Source organism: Sparus aurata, chromosome 11, assembly GCF_900880675.1.
Source record: "Sparus aurata chromosome 11, fSpaAur1.1, whole genome shotgun sequence".
NCBI lineage: Eukaryota > Metazoa > Chordata > Actinopteri > Spariformes > Sparidae > Sparus > Sparus aurata.
Window position 1 is genome coordinate 34,351,800 of NC_044197.1, and position 16,863 is coordinate 34,368,662.

Consider the following 16,863-nt stretch of genomic DNA (forward strand, 5'->3'; position numbering starts at 1 on the left):
TACTTAAACATATCTGTTAAAGAATATATTGCAGAATGTAACATGTATGGGTCAGAACAGCATGGCTGTGGATGAAGAACAAGCAACATCAGAGTAAGGTTATACTACATGTGGTCAAAGAGGCGCACATGGTAATTTTCCATATATGTTTAATGTTTATGTTTAATATTGTTAATATACATTTGTATGGACATTAATGGTGCATTTTAAGTTATTTTATTTTACCTCAGCACATAATTTGTATCAGATATTCTGTCAATGGAATTTGTAAACTGTGATTTTGATGTTCTTTTTTGTACATGTGACATACTTAGCATGTCTGGCCATCCTAGGAGATTGATCCTCCTCTGTGGCTCTTCCTAAGGTTTCTTCATCAACTCCTGTTAAAAGGGGTTTTTTCCATCAAAATGGCAAGTTTTTCCTCACTTGAATTGAGGGTCTATGGACAGAAGATGTCGTTCACTGCACTGATTATAAAGCTTATTAAGGCAGAGTGAATGTGATTTTGGGCTATTTATGAATCTGATTTGATGAACACTTGTCATGTAGTATCATTGTGGGGGTTCAGTTGGCTGCAATTTCTAACTTCACCACTAGATATCACTAAATCCTACCTACTGGGCAATTAAGACCCCTTTCAATGGTTGTCTTCATTCTTTGTTCCACATTCTGATGATAAATACAGTAGCTTAAGCTTTTAAATGCAGTCTGTTCTTGAAAAACAACTAAAAGTTAGATGAGTTTATTAATTGGTCTACTGGATTTTAACTAAAGTGAATACCAGTATATTTAATATTACATAGCTTCATACAAGCAGGTATAAGTTGGCAAAGGAACTTAGATCTGGTAACATAACAATACAGTATTTCTCCCATACAATGTTTTTAATCTGTCGAGAACTACAAAATTGCAGCGCAGCCTCATAATTGAAATACATTATCAGTGTGAGGCATGGTCTGGTAAGAAAGGTGTTCTGATTGGTTGGGAGACTACGGAACCCCCTCCTGCGGAGCTCCATGTAAACAAACACACACTGGGCATGCGTCATTGGAATAATGGAGGACTGTCTTTTCTAAGCGGACCGATCATGTCTGTATTTCTACTCTACTGCCTGTGATCTGAGAAAATAACAACTCGCTAACCTTGCTGCTTGTGTAAGTTAACGTCTGCTACTATAGAATGAGTTTGTTTCATGGGAAATAGTAGTAACTCTAAGTTTGTGCACAAGAAACTGACGGTCAGCAACAAGCCATGTTTGCTAGTTGGTAAACGTTAGCTGAGAGCGGAGGCAGCTGTCAGATCTCCCAGTCTAACACGCTTGTTAGCGGATACATCCTCACGATGTTAGACAGGTCGACTCACATTATCTGCTAATGTTTGTTATTTGTCATTTACTCCTGAATATGACAGTGCTTCGGTTATATGTTGACTACACTTTTCATTCCCAAAACACAGAGCAAGCTATGCTGTAGTTAGCATGTTAGCTAGCGGACTGGCTAAATATTTTCCCGAAAAGCAGTGCTGTCAGTGGGCCACGGTGTGTGACAGGCGTGGGATTCACCCAATCACAGATGGAGGATCGGAATAAATCAGAATTGTGTCCAATCAGGGTCACACAATGGAGCCCAACTCTCCAGGCGTTTGCTAGTAAAGTCCGTAATGCCGTAGTTCAGGGTAAATGTTGCCTGTTAGCAAAAAGTGAACATCTCGTTGGTTGGTTAACTGTATATCTCATAGTTAATGTAGTCAGATGGGAGGTTTATGAGTTCTCTCAAGTGTTCAGCAGGTCTACTGGTAACTAAAAAAAAAAGGACTGGCTATTTCTGTAATATGACATCAGTATTATTATTACACTTTGTCCTCCTCCTCTTTTTGTGTTTTATTAAATTGGTTAAAGGTTTCTCAAATCGGAAACTGGGTTTTAAATTGTGTTCCATGTACAGTCAGTGGTTAGAGTAAAGTGTTGTTTTTTTATTTGGAACTGGTCTCATGAGTTCATGGTGGAGAAAGGCATTAATGTTGCCCTTTTGCACTTCTGACCAATAGAATAACATTTCCATTAATGAGAAAAAGCTTTTACGATAAATGGCATTGCTTCACCTAGTCCCTTTTTTTCTTTTGTCACAATTGGAATGAAAGTTTCACAAATATGACACAGTTTTGAAATCATTAAGGCTGTTGCTATGATATCTAGTAAGGTTTAATAACTTATAACAGTGAAGAATTGTCTAAGAAATGCATTGCATTACTTTAAGTTTCCACTTAATTCCCAAATTAGAGCAACTTAAGCAGTGTGCTTTAGGTGGTCTGTTACTATAAAGTAATGGCACAGAACTAATGCAGACACTGTCAAATACATAACTGCCAGACATGTGACCTGCATGTGACCAGCATGTTTTTATCGCCATTATGTCTACTTTCTCCACTAATCAGAGTTGAGGTCAAAGAAACAATTACAGGATGACCACAGACACATCCCCAGCCCAAAGCATGGGCTCCAGAATGATGACGTTCACCCCGTCCAAAGAGGAGTTCAAGGACTTCAGCCGCTACATAGCCTATATGGAGTCACAAGGAGCACACAAAGCTGGAATGGCAAAAGTAAGACTGGTCTGCTGTTATTATGATAGTGTGTTGTCTGATTATTTCTTTGTTAATGTACTAGACCTGTACTAGACTTTCTATTTTTTTTTATCTTATATGTATTTTTTGTTTATCCATTTATTCTTTGTTTTGTTTGTTCCATTTTGTTAAGTGTCCTTGGGTACCCTTAAAGGCGCTATAAAAATTAAATGTATTATTATTAGGGCCCGAGCAGGTAGACCTGTGAGGTCCCTATTGTAATTGGAAGGAAAGAAATTTTCTTCTCCAAGTTTGACTGCAGTTTTGGATGTCTGAACTTACCCAAAAACTCACCAAATTTGGTATATATGTCACATCCGGCGAAAATTACGATCCTGCATTGTCACTGGGCATGGCTGTGACCTGCAGGCTCTGTAGCGCCCCCTAATGTTCTTCCCTGCCTTCCACATGCGTGTAGACAAACGAAATTCGGTACGCAGATTCATCATGAGCAGACGCACAAAAAAGTCTGGGGGCCCATACTCTCAGTCCAACAGGAAGTCAGCCATTTTGATGTGTGGCGGCATTTTTGTCCAATTCATGCCTACTTTGAAAACTATCTTGTCCTGGAGCTTAAACACCACAGTCTTCAAATTAACTCAATTATCATCTTCATGCCTTGAAGAACAAAAGTTATGGAAATCATTCAGCTGCGTCATACTCTAGTGGGCGGGGCGGTGGAAACCATTTTTTCCCCTCGCCGTCAAGCATCAAGGATTTATAACTTCAACATACAATTTCTTATCCACACCAAACTGCTCATAAGTGTAGAGGCTGTCGCCCTGAATACATATCCGCATCAATATTTCGTCGGCCATTTTGATTTTGGCCTCCATTTTGAAATATTGCCAATCTTCGTACTTAAAGCATCTCCTCCTACAGATGTAACACCAGTGACTTCACAGTTACTCAGTATCATCCTCTGACCTTGAAGATGAAAAGTTATTGAAATCTTAATCCTACGTCATACCTGCTGGCCGCAGTGGAGCGGTCAATTCAAATCCTTCGCCGTAAAGCATCATGTCATGCAGACGGAGTCGCCCTGAAAAGATCTGTGTTGTCAAGGGGCGTGGACGTGACCTGCGGGCTCTGTAGCGCCCCCTATTGTGATGCCCCACCTCCTACATGCACATAGAAGGACGAAAATTGGTACGCACATTCAATCATGACCAGACGCACAAAAACCCCATTTGGACCCATACTCTCAGTCCAACAGGAAGTCAGCCATTTTGATGTGTGGCGGCGTTTTTGACAAATTCATGCCTTCTTTGAAAACTGTCTTGTCCTAGAGCTTATACACCACAGTCTTCACATTAACTCAGTATCATCTTCATGCCTTGAAGAACAACATTTATGGAAATCATTCAGCTGTGTCATACCTGGTGGGCATGACGGGGGATGCCATTTTTCCCTTTTGCTGTCAAGCATCAAATCCTTATAACTTCCACATGCAATGCCCCATCTCCACAAAATTCCTCATAAATGTAGACAGTCTCGCCCTGAATACATCTACACATCCCTTCAAAGTCAGCCATTTTGAATTTGGCGGTCTTTATGAAATATTGCCCGACATCATACTTTCACGTCTTCCTCCTACAGATTAGACACCACAGACTTCACAGTCAGTCAGTATACTCCTCGGACCATGCCAAAGACACGCTAGGAAAATCTTTATCCTACGTCATACCTGCTGGCAGTGGCGGTGCCCGCCATTAAAATCCTTCGTCATGAAGCATCAAGTCCTAATTACTTCTTCATACCATTTCCTATCTCGGCCAAATCTCTCAGGAATCTAGAGGGAGTCACCGTGAATAGATCTGTGCATCAATACTGTGTCATATCCATAGCGCCACCCACTGGACACATGAAGTAAGTTTTATCTCAGTCAATTTGGGCTTCCTACATGCACGTACATGAATGAAATTTGGCATGCATGTGTGTTATGACAAGACACACAAATAACTCATTTAAACCCATACTCTCAGTCCAACAGGAAGTTGTTAATTTTGATTAGAAGCACATGAATGTTTGGTGTAAGTGATAGAAGTCGTCCACTAGATGGCATTGTTGCCTTTCAAGTCACATGTATCCTATTTGCTTAGGAACCTCTGGATAACCTCTGAAAAATTCCATTCCATTCCAGGAAGTCAGCCTCATATTTATCAGATTTTATTGAAACTTCAAAATGTGGGAGCATGCACTTCATTGAATAAAAACTAGCAAACAAAGCAGAAATTAGATCAAAAGCTTGAAATTGATAGACAGCCATAAATAAATTTTTGAAAGAAGGCAAGTGAAGCATTATTTTACACTCATTTATGTGCAGTGATGACAAACATAGTCAGATGTACATGGCATTTGCAAGTAGTTCTGTCCAAATTGCACGTTACAACATGGCATAATTGATGGGTGATGTTTAGAGCCACATGATGGATAAGTCAGTGGTAAGCCACAGCACACAATTTTCAAATAAGCCAATTTGCTAAGAATGCCATTTGCGTGTTGTGTCTGCCCTGTCAATGTGGCACAAAACAAGATGTCTGTAGTTGTGATTCTGCCCAACTTTTGTGCGATGAACGCAGTGGCTTCCCCTGCGATTTGAAACAACTGAGTGAGTTCTTTGGTTAAACACAGCTACTGCAGGATGCTCGTCAAACCTGGTCACTTGACCGCTGTCCCTTTCCAAAAAAGGAAGTATCACATCTGGCTGCACTCCACTACCTATCTAAATCTGTGGCATTCCACTTCCATCCTCCCCTATGATGCGCTGCCTACCTGCCTTCACAGTGACAACAGAAGGCAGTGTCTTAGCTGCACCGGTAGTCGAGTGGTTAGAGTGCATGCCACATACGCAGTGCACCAGGGTTCAAATTTAGGGCAGAGGAAGTGTACTGCAAGCCACAACCCCCCGCCCCCCCCTTCTCTGTCCTAATTCCAATCTATTCCCTGCAAAAACACAGGTGTCTATTCTATGCCTGAATTCCATACAAAGGCAAAGAGAGGGCGGTAACACTTCACACAACATAACAGTGCAGAATCGATTGTCACAACATATCTGATTACTAAATGTTTTAGAAATCATTCACCTGTAGTCCACTGTGGATTTCTGTGGATTGCAGGAAGTTGTTCTGACTTCACCTGAAAGCGCTTAATACTGGCAGGGGCAACACAGCACGTTCCAAACACACGTTGGGAGAAGACGCTGATACTCACCCCCCGCATGCACTGTCCCAAACACAGGCAGTTGCCGCCTCCGTAAACAATGACCAAGCAATGGGGCTTCAGCCGCAGCACGTTTGGACGGCAGCATGCCCCGAATCGCGGACTGCGAGGGCCCGTTCATCACTGCTTGCAGTTTTAATTATTATTATTATTATTATTACTATGTGTGGTATAGATTATACTGTTTGGGGTCAGGATGATCTGCTGTTTCATATTAAAAGAGGACTTCGTTATTAGCCATACTACTCCGTAATTATAATTTTTGGGTTATAGTGAACAGGACAAGTAGTACAGAAATGGATTCAAGCTGAGACTACAATTAGCCCAATCCATTACCTGAACTAGGGCTGCAGCTATCGATTCTTTTTGTAATCGATTAATCTAGCACTTTAGCGATCGATTAATCGAGTATTCGGATAATTTTTTTACCGCGTTTTTAAACAACCAAAACAAATAATGCATAACTAAAATGATGTGTCTGTAAAATGATCAAGCATTTCTCAAAAAAACAGAGGTATTCATTCCAACTCCAACATTTGGCTCCAAAACTAAGCCCATTTATTAAGTGCCAGTAACATGTAAAACTGTGAATACAAACTTAAATAGTAAAGGCCATTTGGCCTTGGTTTTGTTTTCTTAATACAACATTACAAAAAAAGGATTGCACCTTCTGCAAATTACCCACCTGAGAACAAAGAATGAATATACAATATCAAGCCAAACAGTCACACAATGTGTACAATTTATAACAAAAAAAATGTAAATAAAACAATTATAAACAAATAAAATAAATGAATTACAAATAAGACTTTTTCAGTCTTCAGTCCCCAAATCCATGATAGCCACACTAATCTGCCAATCACAAGGAGGCAAATACACTGTGTGGGAAGACTAGGGTCCTACCTACTCAACATTATACGTGTCCTCCTGGAACCGAAACTTATCCTCAACAGTCAGGAATCATTTCAGAGTGACACAGACACATTGGATTAGCCGGTGGAGGCGGTGTAATGCACTCAGACAGAGTTTATTATCACAAAACAGCCAATGTAGCATGTAATTCATGATCATGTCTGTATAAAGTGATGTTTATTTTTGCTCTTCTTCGGCGGCTGTTTCAGTGAGTTTTGGGTGCAGAGTGATGAGACGTATACCGTTGAAATTTGTAGAGTCCCAGCTTTCATATGACATGCTGTATGTATTGTTAGCATAAAATAGCGTAATCGCTAACGCCGATTTTTCTGACATGCGCCAATAACGTGTTTTTTCTACGTGCTCCTTTAGTTGCTTGGTGTCGGAATTGAGTTCTGATTTGGTGAAAATGATTATCATGAGCGTTTAGCTGAGCTTCTTCCCGTTAAGTGGGTGTGCTGAATTAATATGTTGCTACATGGTTAGCATGCTCTTATAGGGTGTGTAATGCAACATGCGCAGCTCGGGTTGAAGAGGTTAAAAACATCCAAGCTAAACATCATATCTAGTCAAACCGCATCACATCACTACAAATACAGAGCTAAATTGTGCCAGCCAGCTAAATTCAACATGTATGACGCGCTGGTGTGCTTCCTGAACAACGGTCCGTGTGGAACAATCAGATCCCTGCGCGTATAGTGCGCGTCATAGGAATTTAATGAGGCTTTGAGGCAGACTTTTTGCCTCGAGGAATTTTTATAGTCGAGTTAATCGAGTAACTCGATGAATCGTTTCAGCCCTAACCTGAACCAAGGCCCTGTCAAAGAAAAAGGGAAGCAAACATTTCTTTGTAGATTAGTATAGTTTTCATGTAAATGCAACACTTCCTACGGCTGCTTCACAGTAAAAGCCTTTCAAATAAGATTTTCTTTTCACTTTGTGACATAGTCCTGTACTATGATAGTACACATGGTAAATTTTGCATAATGCAAATTTCTACAGTGCTAATTACATTATTGCAGTATGTAATTCCACTCCTATCTTCTTTACCGTTTCTTTCCGATTGCTGTTAACCTACCGTCAGTAAAACTTGACAAATGTGAATTTCAGAGATGATAGCAAAGTTGCAAGTAAAAATGAAAAGCTGAAAGCAACGATGAATGGGCCCTCACTCCAGGCACGTTGGGCTGCGATGCCATCGGAGGGTGCCCTCAGCTGTTACTCGTGTGTATGACTTCTTGTGTCCAGTAGGTGGTGCAATGGATATGACATGGTATTGATGCATAGATGTAGAGGGTGTTGCCCTGAATACATGTATGAGCAATTTGGTGTAGATGAGAAATTGTATGTTGAAGTTATAAGGAATTCCTGCTTCATGGCGAAGTTTCAAAATGTAGCACCCCCAGGTATGACATAGGTGAAATCTTTTGAGCACTTTTCATCTTCAAGGTCTGAGGGTGATACTGACTGAATGTGAAGTCTGTGGTGCTAAATCTGTAGGAGGAGTTCGTTTAAGTAGGAGGCATGGAAATGGGTCAAAATGGCAGGGAAAATCAAAATGGCGGACTTCCTGTTGGACTTAGGGTATTGGTCCATGGACCTTTTTGTGTGTGTTTGTCATGATAGATATGGATACCGAATTTGGTAAATTTATGTTCATGTTTGAGTAAGGGATTCCAGCAGGGGGCAATATAGAGTCCCCTGGCCTCACCCACACCCAGTCAAGTTGAATTATCACATTTTTCGCCAGATGTGACGTATGTACCAAGTTTGGTGAGTTTTGGGGTATGTTCAGGCCTCCAAAACCGCATTTAAAGTGGCAGAAAATCAATAACAATCCTGACAGGTCAGTGCCCTAATAATTAGAAACCCCTTTTACAGAGAGAAGCAGCAATATCTACACAGCGGTGGTTCTCCAAATCTCCGCCATTTGTCATTCACACAGAGCGAAGCAGCTCGCCTTAATGATGAACCACTGTGTATTTCACACAGAAGGTTGGCACTGCAGCTCCTAAAGAGGCGTGACGGTACACTTAATAATAATAAACAAATTGTTGTTTTGGCTGTTTTCTGGGGGAAAGTTCACTGAAGTCTGGGTCAGTGGGCTGACTGTCGCAGTGACAACAGAAACTACAACAGTAACACAAAGACTTAGTGTCTGTCACCGGCAGAAAAACTTTAACTCACCATTATTCGGGCAGAAATGTGACAAAGAGTCGGTAGGACAGACAGGAGAGACACTTCTCCACATCTAGCTGCTGTTGTTGCTGTTGTTTTGTCCGCATAAGTTGCCAGAGACAGTTACAGTTACTACATTACTTTTGTTTGGTCATGTAACATTGCTTTGTGGAACTTTTCTCTTTATTTAGTTGAGTGAAGGACCTGTGTAGTCATCAGACTGTCAGATGGACATGCCCTTGATATGCGCAGCTGGTTTATCCATTTACACTGGTTCGGTTCGCCAATGCTGCACACACGTCCAACTCGGCGAAACATCTAGCTGACAGACATGCGAACTTGTTCAAAGAGTTCAAAGAGCTGCAGGTTAGCGATAGATAACATTAAATATCCCTCGGGTGGAAGTCAAGCAAGGTTTTTTTTGTGACAAGCGAACTATTTTCACCATCAGAGTTGCAGGAGGCAGTCAGGGGTAAAGCTAACTGTTTAACAGTCCGATGTGGTTCCACACATCTCTGTATGCAAACACAATGTTCACACTGGTAACATGAACTTTACCATAACATGCGCTGGTGTTCTCAAGTATGCTGATCAACAACACCACTAAGTCAATTAGTACTAGTGATAAAATCATAGCATGTACATTTTTGTCAATAATTTATAATATATATGGTGATTTATATTATTAGAATATCATCTGATTAGAGCACAGACCTCCACCAGGTCTGGGTCATTTGTGTTCAGTGCACTAATGTAGTTGCAGGCTAATGATCCAAGGTTTTAACTTTTTCAACATGAAATGCAAATTGCAATATTCCCCTTTGTGGGATGAATAAAGTATTATCTTATTTTATGAATTGCCAGACTTACAGTTAATGTCATTTATGTTGATTATTTTCATGCTGAATAAAACTGTAGTTAACGTGCTGTTAATTTTTTTCCACTATGGAAAATCAGGTTATTTAATAATCTCTGAGAGCAAACAAGACAAATGAACAAAACAAGACGACACTTGTCTTCTTGGATGCAGAGATGCTTGTAACCACAATGGCAGCTAAGTTAAACAACTGCATAATCATTTCATTGTTGTTCTAACAGATTAAGTAGCTATTAAGCTCAGCAGCTTTTACAAAAAATGTTTTTTTTTATTTTGACTGTGTTTTAATAAAAGAAATAAATCATTTTAAGTTTCACATTCTGTCATCTTATATTTTATTCCATAACTTTTGAGTTTTAGTTTCCCGCAGTTGTGTCGTTTCAGAATCGGTATTGAGGTATTTTAGGCAGGTATCGTACTGAAGTAATATTTTCGGTATCATGACAACACTAGATGAGTGTATAGCAGTACCTCAATCCATCAGGGCAGAGACACGTTGTGATTTTTTAAAATTTTATAACAACCAGTCAACGGAACTTTGGATTCCACAGTTCCTTGAAATACTTAAACGTTTGTGAATTTGAGAGAAAAGAAACATGGTCTTAACTTTTTGAAAATGAAATAAATAGACATGGGTCATTGTAGTGAGGCTTTAGCATAATGGTCATTTTCGCACTTCTAATTCCATCAGTCATTTCACACTCGCCACATGCTGCTCTGAGTTTCTCTTTTGTTTTCATTCCATTTCTGTTTGTTTTTTCTGTTGCAGGTTATTCCACCTAAAGGCTGGAAACCTCGGCAGACATATGATGACATCGATGACCTGGTCATTCCTGCCCCCATCCAGCAGGTAGTGACCGGCCAGTCAGGACTGTTCACACAGTATAACATTCAGAAGAAGCCAATGACCGTCCACGAGTTCCGCAAGACCTCCAACATGGACAAGTCAGTTTACATAGTAGATTATAAGTTAGAGTTGATCAATTAACATTTTTCACACAGTGACTATGAGATAATAAGACGGACAGCCTGGTGCAGTATGCCATTTCCATTAGCCTATCACCACTAGCCTTTGATTACCAGACATGGTCATTCCTTGGACCTCAAATTGTTTTTACTGTATACTTCAAAACATTTTTGACTGTAGGTTCTGCAGTCCCCGATATGTGGATTTTGACGAGTTGGAGAGGAAGTTTTGGAAGAACCTGACCTTCAACCCACCCCTTTATGGGGCTGATGTCAGTGGAACGCTCTATGATTCAGTGAGTAGTAATGGGTTAGATAGTGTCACTTACATTTCTTCATTGTGTTCAAACAGACCTTTCCATTTCATGCTCACATACTCCTCAATTTCTAGTAATTTATTTTGTTCATGATCACTCAAAAGTCACATGTTGCACTTTAACAACAATGCCATTCACGGCCTCTGCTGATTCCATCCTTTGTAGGATGTGACTGAATGGAACATTGGCCATCTAAACACCATTCTGGACACTGTGGAGAGCGAGAGCGGGATTAAGATCAAAGGAGTCAACACACCGTACCTCTACTTTGGCATGTGGAAGAGTGCCTTTGCATGGCACACTGAGGACATGGATCTGTACAGCATCAACTACCTGCACTTTGGAGAGCCAAAGTCATGGTACAGTTAGTGACACACTCTCACACTGTTGGACACACATGTTTCTGCTTGATAACCTAAATGTGATAATACAGTAAACCTGTAAGCAATCCTATCCTCCTTCTCCAGGCGTGGAAAATACAGCATCTCATACGTCTTTATTATTCATATATATACAGTGTTTCCCCTACCATTCTGTTGGAGGGGCGGCCGCCCCGCCAACGTGGGCCCCCACCCCCCTTGAAAAACGTGAAAATCTTGACATTGATGTGCGCGCTTGTTGTCTGTTTCTCTGCACACTGTCGGATTATTTACATTTTACACTTTTCATTCAAATAAGCTAACGTAGCTGCCACAGATGTTTATTTTCATCTATGAGAGCTACATTTATCTTCCGAAATCCAGCCTGTGTTTAATAGATAGATAGATAGATAGATAGATAGATAGATAGATAGATAGATAGATAGATAGATAGATAGAATTACTTTAATGATCCCAGACTGGGAAATTATTTTGTTACAGCAGCAGTGGGTCCGCAAATAAAACACTTCGTACATAACATAAATAGAATCCAATATATACATAGTGTATATATACAGTGCACAGTGTGCTATAAACAATAAACAATAATAATATATACAACAAAACAAAATATGCAAAATATACTATAACAATAATAATATATACAACAAAACAGTAGAGAGACCAGAGTTCTCTGTCAGGCAGAGGTGAGAGAGTTATTATATAAAGTGATGGATTGTGGCAGGAAAGATTTCCTGTATCTATTGCTACGACAGCGAAGCTGAAGCAGCCTTCCGGAGAAGGTGCTCCGCTGTCTGACCAGTGTGAGTTGGAGAGGGTGGAGAGGATTATCCATGATGGATAACAGTTTTTTCAGTGTCCTCCTCTCCACCACAGCCTCCAGAGTGTCCTGTTTGCAGCCAATCACAGAGCCAGCCTTCCTGATCAGTTTGTTGAGTCTGTCGGTGTCGCTGGCTCCGATGCTGCTTCCCCAACAAACCACAGCAAAGAAAAGTACACTGGCCACCACAGACTGATAAAAGATCTCCAACATCTTGCTGCACACGTTGAAGGATCTCAGCTTCCTCAGGAAGTAAAGTCTGCTCATCCCCTTCTTGTACGTAGCTTCAGTGTTAGATCTCCAGTCCAGTCTGTGGTTGATGGTAACACCCAGGTACTTGTAATCCTCCACTGCCTCCACATCCCTTCCCAGAATGCACAGTGGTTGGGTAGCTGTCTTCCTTTTCTTCCTGAAATCTAACACCATCTCTCTGGTCTTGCTGATGTTCAGCCGCAGGTGATTCTGTCCAGTCCACTCCACAAAGTTGTCTACCAGTGCCCTGTACTCCTGTCCCTCACTTATACACCCAACACCAGCCGAGTCGTCAGAAAACTTTTGCAGGTGACACGACCCGGTGTTGTACTGAAAGTCAGTGGTGTATAAGGTGAACAGGAAAGGAGACAGCACAGTCCCCTGTGGAGCTCCTGTATCACTAACCACCGCATCAGACAGAACACTGCCCATAGGGACAAACTGTGGCCTGCCTGTCAGGTAGTCAGTAATCCAGGAGATCATTGTGTCGTCTACACCCATCACCCGCAGCTTCTCCCCCAGTAGCAGTGGCTGAATGGTGTTAAAAGCACTAGAGAACCAAATAATGTGATTCTCACAGTGCCTCCTCCACCATCCAGGTGCGAATGGGCTCATTGCAGCAGGTAGATGACAGCGTCATCAACTCCCAAGTGGGGCTGGTAAGCAAATTGCAGAGGGTCTAGCAGGGCTCTCACCTGCGGCCTCAGGTTGGCCAAAACCAGTCTCTCCAGCACCTTCATGACGTAAGATTTGAGGGCCACTGGTCGATAGTCATTGAGGTCTGATGGTGTCGACTTCTTTGGAACAGGAACCAGGCAGGAAGTCTTCCAAAGCACCGGTATTCTCTCCTGACCCAGGCTCAGGTTGTAGAGGTGTTGTAGGACAGGAGACAGCTGGCTGGCACATGTCTTCAGGATCCTGGGGCTGATACCGTCAGGGCCTGCAGCCTTCTGCTGGTGGAGTCTCTCCAGCTGTCTCCTAACCTGGCCTGCAGTCACAGTCATGCGGGGGATGCTGCCGGTGTCTTCAGTGGAGGACAAGGAGGTGGAGGAGGAGGTGAAGGTGGAGGAGGAGGAGGAGGTGGAGGAGGAGGAGAGGTGCTGCACAGGAGTGCTCACAGCAGGGGAGTGAGGGGGGAGGGGAGGAAGCATTTGGGGCAGTGAGGGTGTGTGGGGGTCTGGAGGTGTCAGGGAGACGACAGAATGCTGTGAGCTGAACCTATTGAAGAATCTGTTCAGCTCGTTTGCCCTCTCCAGGCTGCCCGATGACTGTCTGCAGCTCACCTTACACCCAGTGATCTGCTTCATACCAGTCCACACATCCCTCACATTGTTCTGCTGGGGTTTGGCCTCCAGCTTCCTCCTGTAGGCATCTTTACAGGCCCTCAGCATATCCCTGAGTTCATGCTGCACTCTCCTCAGTTCTTCCCTGTCTCCAGACCTGAACGCCCTCTTCTTCTTGTTAAGAAGGGCTTTCAGGTCATTGGTGATCCACGGCTTATTATTAGGGAAGCAGCGTACAGTCCGGGTTGGCATGGTGGTGTGTTCACAGAACCTGATGTATTCTGTGATGCAGTCGGTCATGCTGTCGAGATCCTCTCCATGTGGCTCAACAAGTGCATCCCAGTCTGTCGACTCAAAGCAGTCCTGTAGTGCGTCAGCAGCCTCCCGACTCCACCTCCTCACGCTCCTAGTGTGGACAGGCTGCCGCTGAACAAGAGGCATATACTTAGGGGTCAGCAGAACCAGGTTGTGGTCAGATCTTCCAAGCGGGGGGAGGGCTGTGGGACTGTATGCATCCTTAGCATTTGCATACAACAGATCCAGTGTGTTACAGTCTCTGGTGGGGCAGTCAACATACTGGTGAAATGTTGGGAGGGTTTTGTCCAGTGAGACGTGATTAAAATCCCCAGTGATGACAATAAATGCGTTAGGATGCTGTGTCTGTATCTGGGCAACAGCAGAGTGGATGACGTCACAGGCCACCGCTGCATCAGCTGAAGGAGGAACGTACACACCGATAATGATGGCGGATGTGAACTCCTGGGGCAAATAATAAGGCCTCATCCCCACAGTCAGCAGTTCAATGTCCGGGGTACAGAGACGTTTCTTCACGTGAACATGTCCGGGATTACACCACCTCTCACTCACATACAGTGCAATCCCTCCTCCTTTCTTCTTTCCGCTGCTTGTCACGTCCCTGTCCGCCCGAACAGTGCTGAAGCCGGGAAACGCCACGCTGTGGTCCGGGATGTTTGAGTGAAGCCATGTCTCCATGAAACACAACACACTTCACTCTCGATATTCCCTCTGAGCCTTTATCAGCGCGGCGAGCTCGTCCGTCTTGTTCCCCAGAGACCTCACGTTCCCCATGACGATCGCCGGTACAGCCGGTCTGTGTCTCCTCCTCTTCACCCTCCGTTTCACTCCGGCTCTGCAGCCACGGCGTCTCCTCCGCAGCTCCTTCAGGACCTCAGGCCTGGCTCCGGGTAGCAGTGCAGATTCACACAGCGCAATCAGCTGGTCGCGTGTGTAAACAATGCGCTCAATGATGCGCTCCTGACCCTCCGTTGCTAGGGCTAGCAAAAACATCACTAAAAAGTGCCACAAAAGTCCAAAAAAGAAAAAAAAGAAAGGTGTTCGTCCTCTCTCAGTCTCCAGAGAAGAGCCGCCAAAGTTCAGCGAGAATCAGAACAGAGATACAACAAAAACTACGAAAGAACTTGAAAAAACTTAAAAACCCACGGGAGCTGCTGTTACAGGCTGCCACCTTATACGGCGCCATAGCAACCAATCTCCAAAAAACTGCAAGTAAATCAATCGTCTGTACTTCTTCCGGAGCCTCTACTTCTGGGTCTGATTCTGGGTCAAACTGGTTCAGTTGAACGAAAAAATTTCTGCGAGCCATAGTGTTACATCCACCGTAAACATTAGCGCATGCTACCATTAGCATAAGGGGCTTCCCCTCCCTGAGAGTGACGTAGCAGGCAAGGCTCCCCAAGTAGGCGTTGACAGACGCAGCTCATTAGCATTTAAAGGTGCAGGCACAGAAACAGAGTGCTGTGAACAGAGCTCAGCAGAGCGACTTTTAGACAGCTGGAGTTCAGGACCATGGATGTGTTTGGGGCAATACATATCAAATACAGATTTGTTGGACCTCTGACAGCTGTGTGAAAATGACGAAAAACAGTATAATATGGGACCTTTAAAACAGAGTTACAGCGGTTTTAAGTTAGCCATAGCGAGGGGAGGTTCGCTTCCTGTTTATAAAATAAAAGCACAAATACTATCCTTATGGTTTCGTTAGAATTAAAGGACAACGGGTGTTTTATTTTTGTGAAAATGACCAGAAGTGTGTTACTTACTACAGCTGGCTTGGGTAGCGCCGAATTAATCAGAACAAAACTTTAAACAGCTGTTATTATTATGTTATGTAAGCCAGCGTGTATGATCCTTGCAAGATAGCAAGTCAGCTGGCCTTGTATTGATGGCTAAATTTTTAAATAGATTGTTATATATATATATATATATATATATATATATATATATATATATATATATATATACATATATACATATATACATACATACATACATACATACATACATACATACATACATACATGTATGTATGTATGTATGTATGTTTGTAAGTGTAAAGGGCATGGCACAGCTGTGTCACTGCCATGATCAAACAGTTGTTGGTACAGTTGATCTTGGGACCTATAACTGCTTTGAAATTTATATATATATATATATCTATATATCTATATATCTATATATATATATATATAGATATATATATATATATATATATATATATATATACATAGTATGTATGTATATATGTATATATATCTATATAGATATATAGATATATAGATATATATATATATATATAAATTTCAAAGCAGTTATAGGTCCCAAGATCAACTGTACCAACAACTGTTTGATCATGGCAGTGACACAGCTGTGCCATGCCCTTTACACTTACAAACTACCACCTGCTGCTGAGAGGAAACTGGTCAGGATGGTCAAGAGTCAACCAAAAACTACCAAAGGCAGACAAGGCAAGTCTGCAACGAATTAGAAGCAGCTGGAAGACAGGTGGCAGTGTCCACAGTCAAGTGTGTTTTACTTCAACATGAGCTGAGAGGCCGACATGCAAGAAAGAAGTCCTTGCTCCAGACACAGCACCTTAAAGCTCAACTGAAGATTGCTGCTGATCACATGGACAAAGAAAAAAACCTGGAGGAAAACTCTGTGGTCACATGAAACTAAAATGTAGTTGTTTGATCACAATGAGTAGCAATATGTT

General features: G+C 42.2%; 1 protein-coding gene across 1 annotated transcript; it reads left to right on the forward strand.

The window, feature by feature from the left end:
- The first annotated feature begins 1,030 nt into the window (after positions 1-1,030).
- On the forward strand, positions 1,031-11,837 carry LOC115590992 (lysine-specific demethylase 4A-like). Its single transcript, XM_030432522.1, has 5 exons — positions 1,031-1,154; positions 2,434-2,601; positions 10,581-10,756; positions 10,959-11,073; positions 11,260-11,837. The coding sequence occupies exons 2-5, from the start codon at positions 2,461-2,463 to the stop codon at positions 11,461-11,463; spliced, it is 636 nt and encodes a 211-aa protein (XP_030288382.1). The 5' UTR covers positions 1,031-1,154; positions 2,434-2,460; the 3' UTR covers positions 11,464-11,837.
- Positions 11,838-16,863: the final 5,026 nt, after the last annotated feature.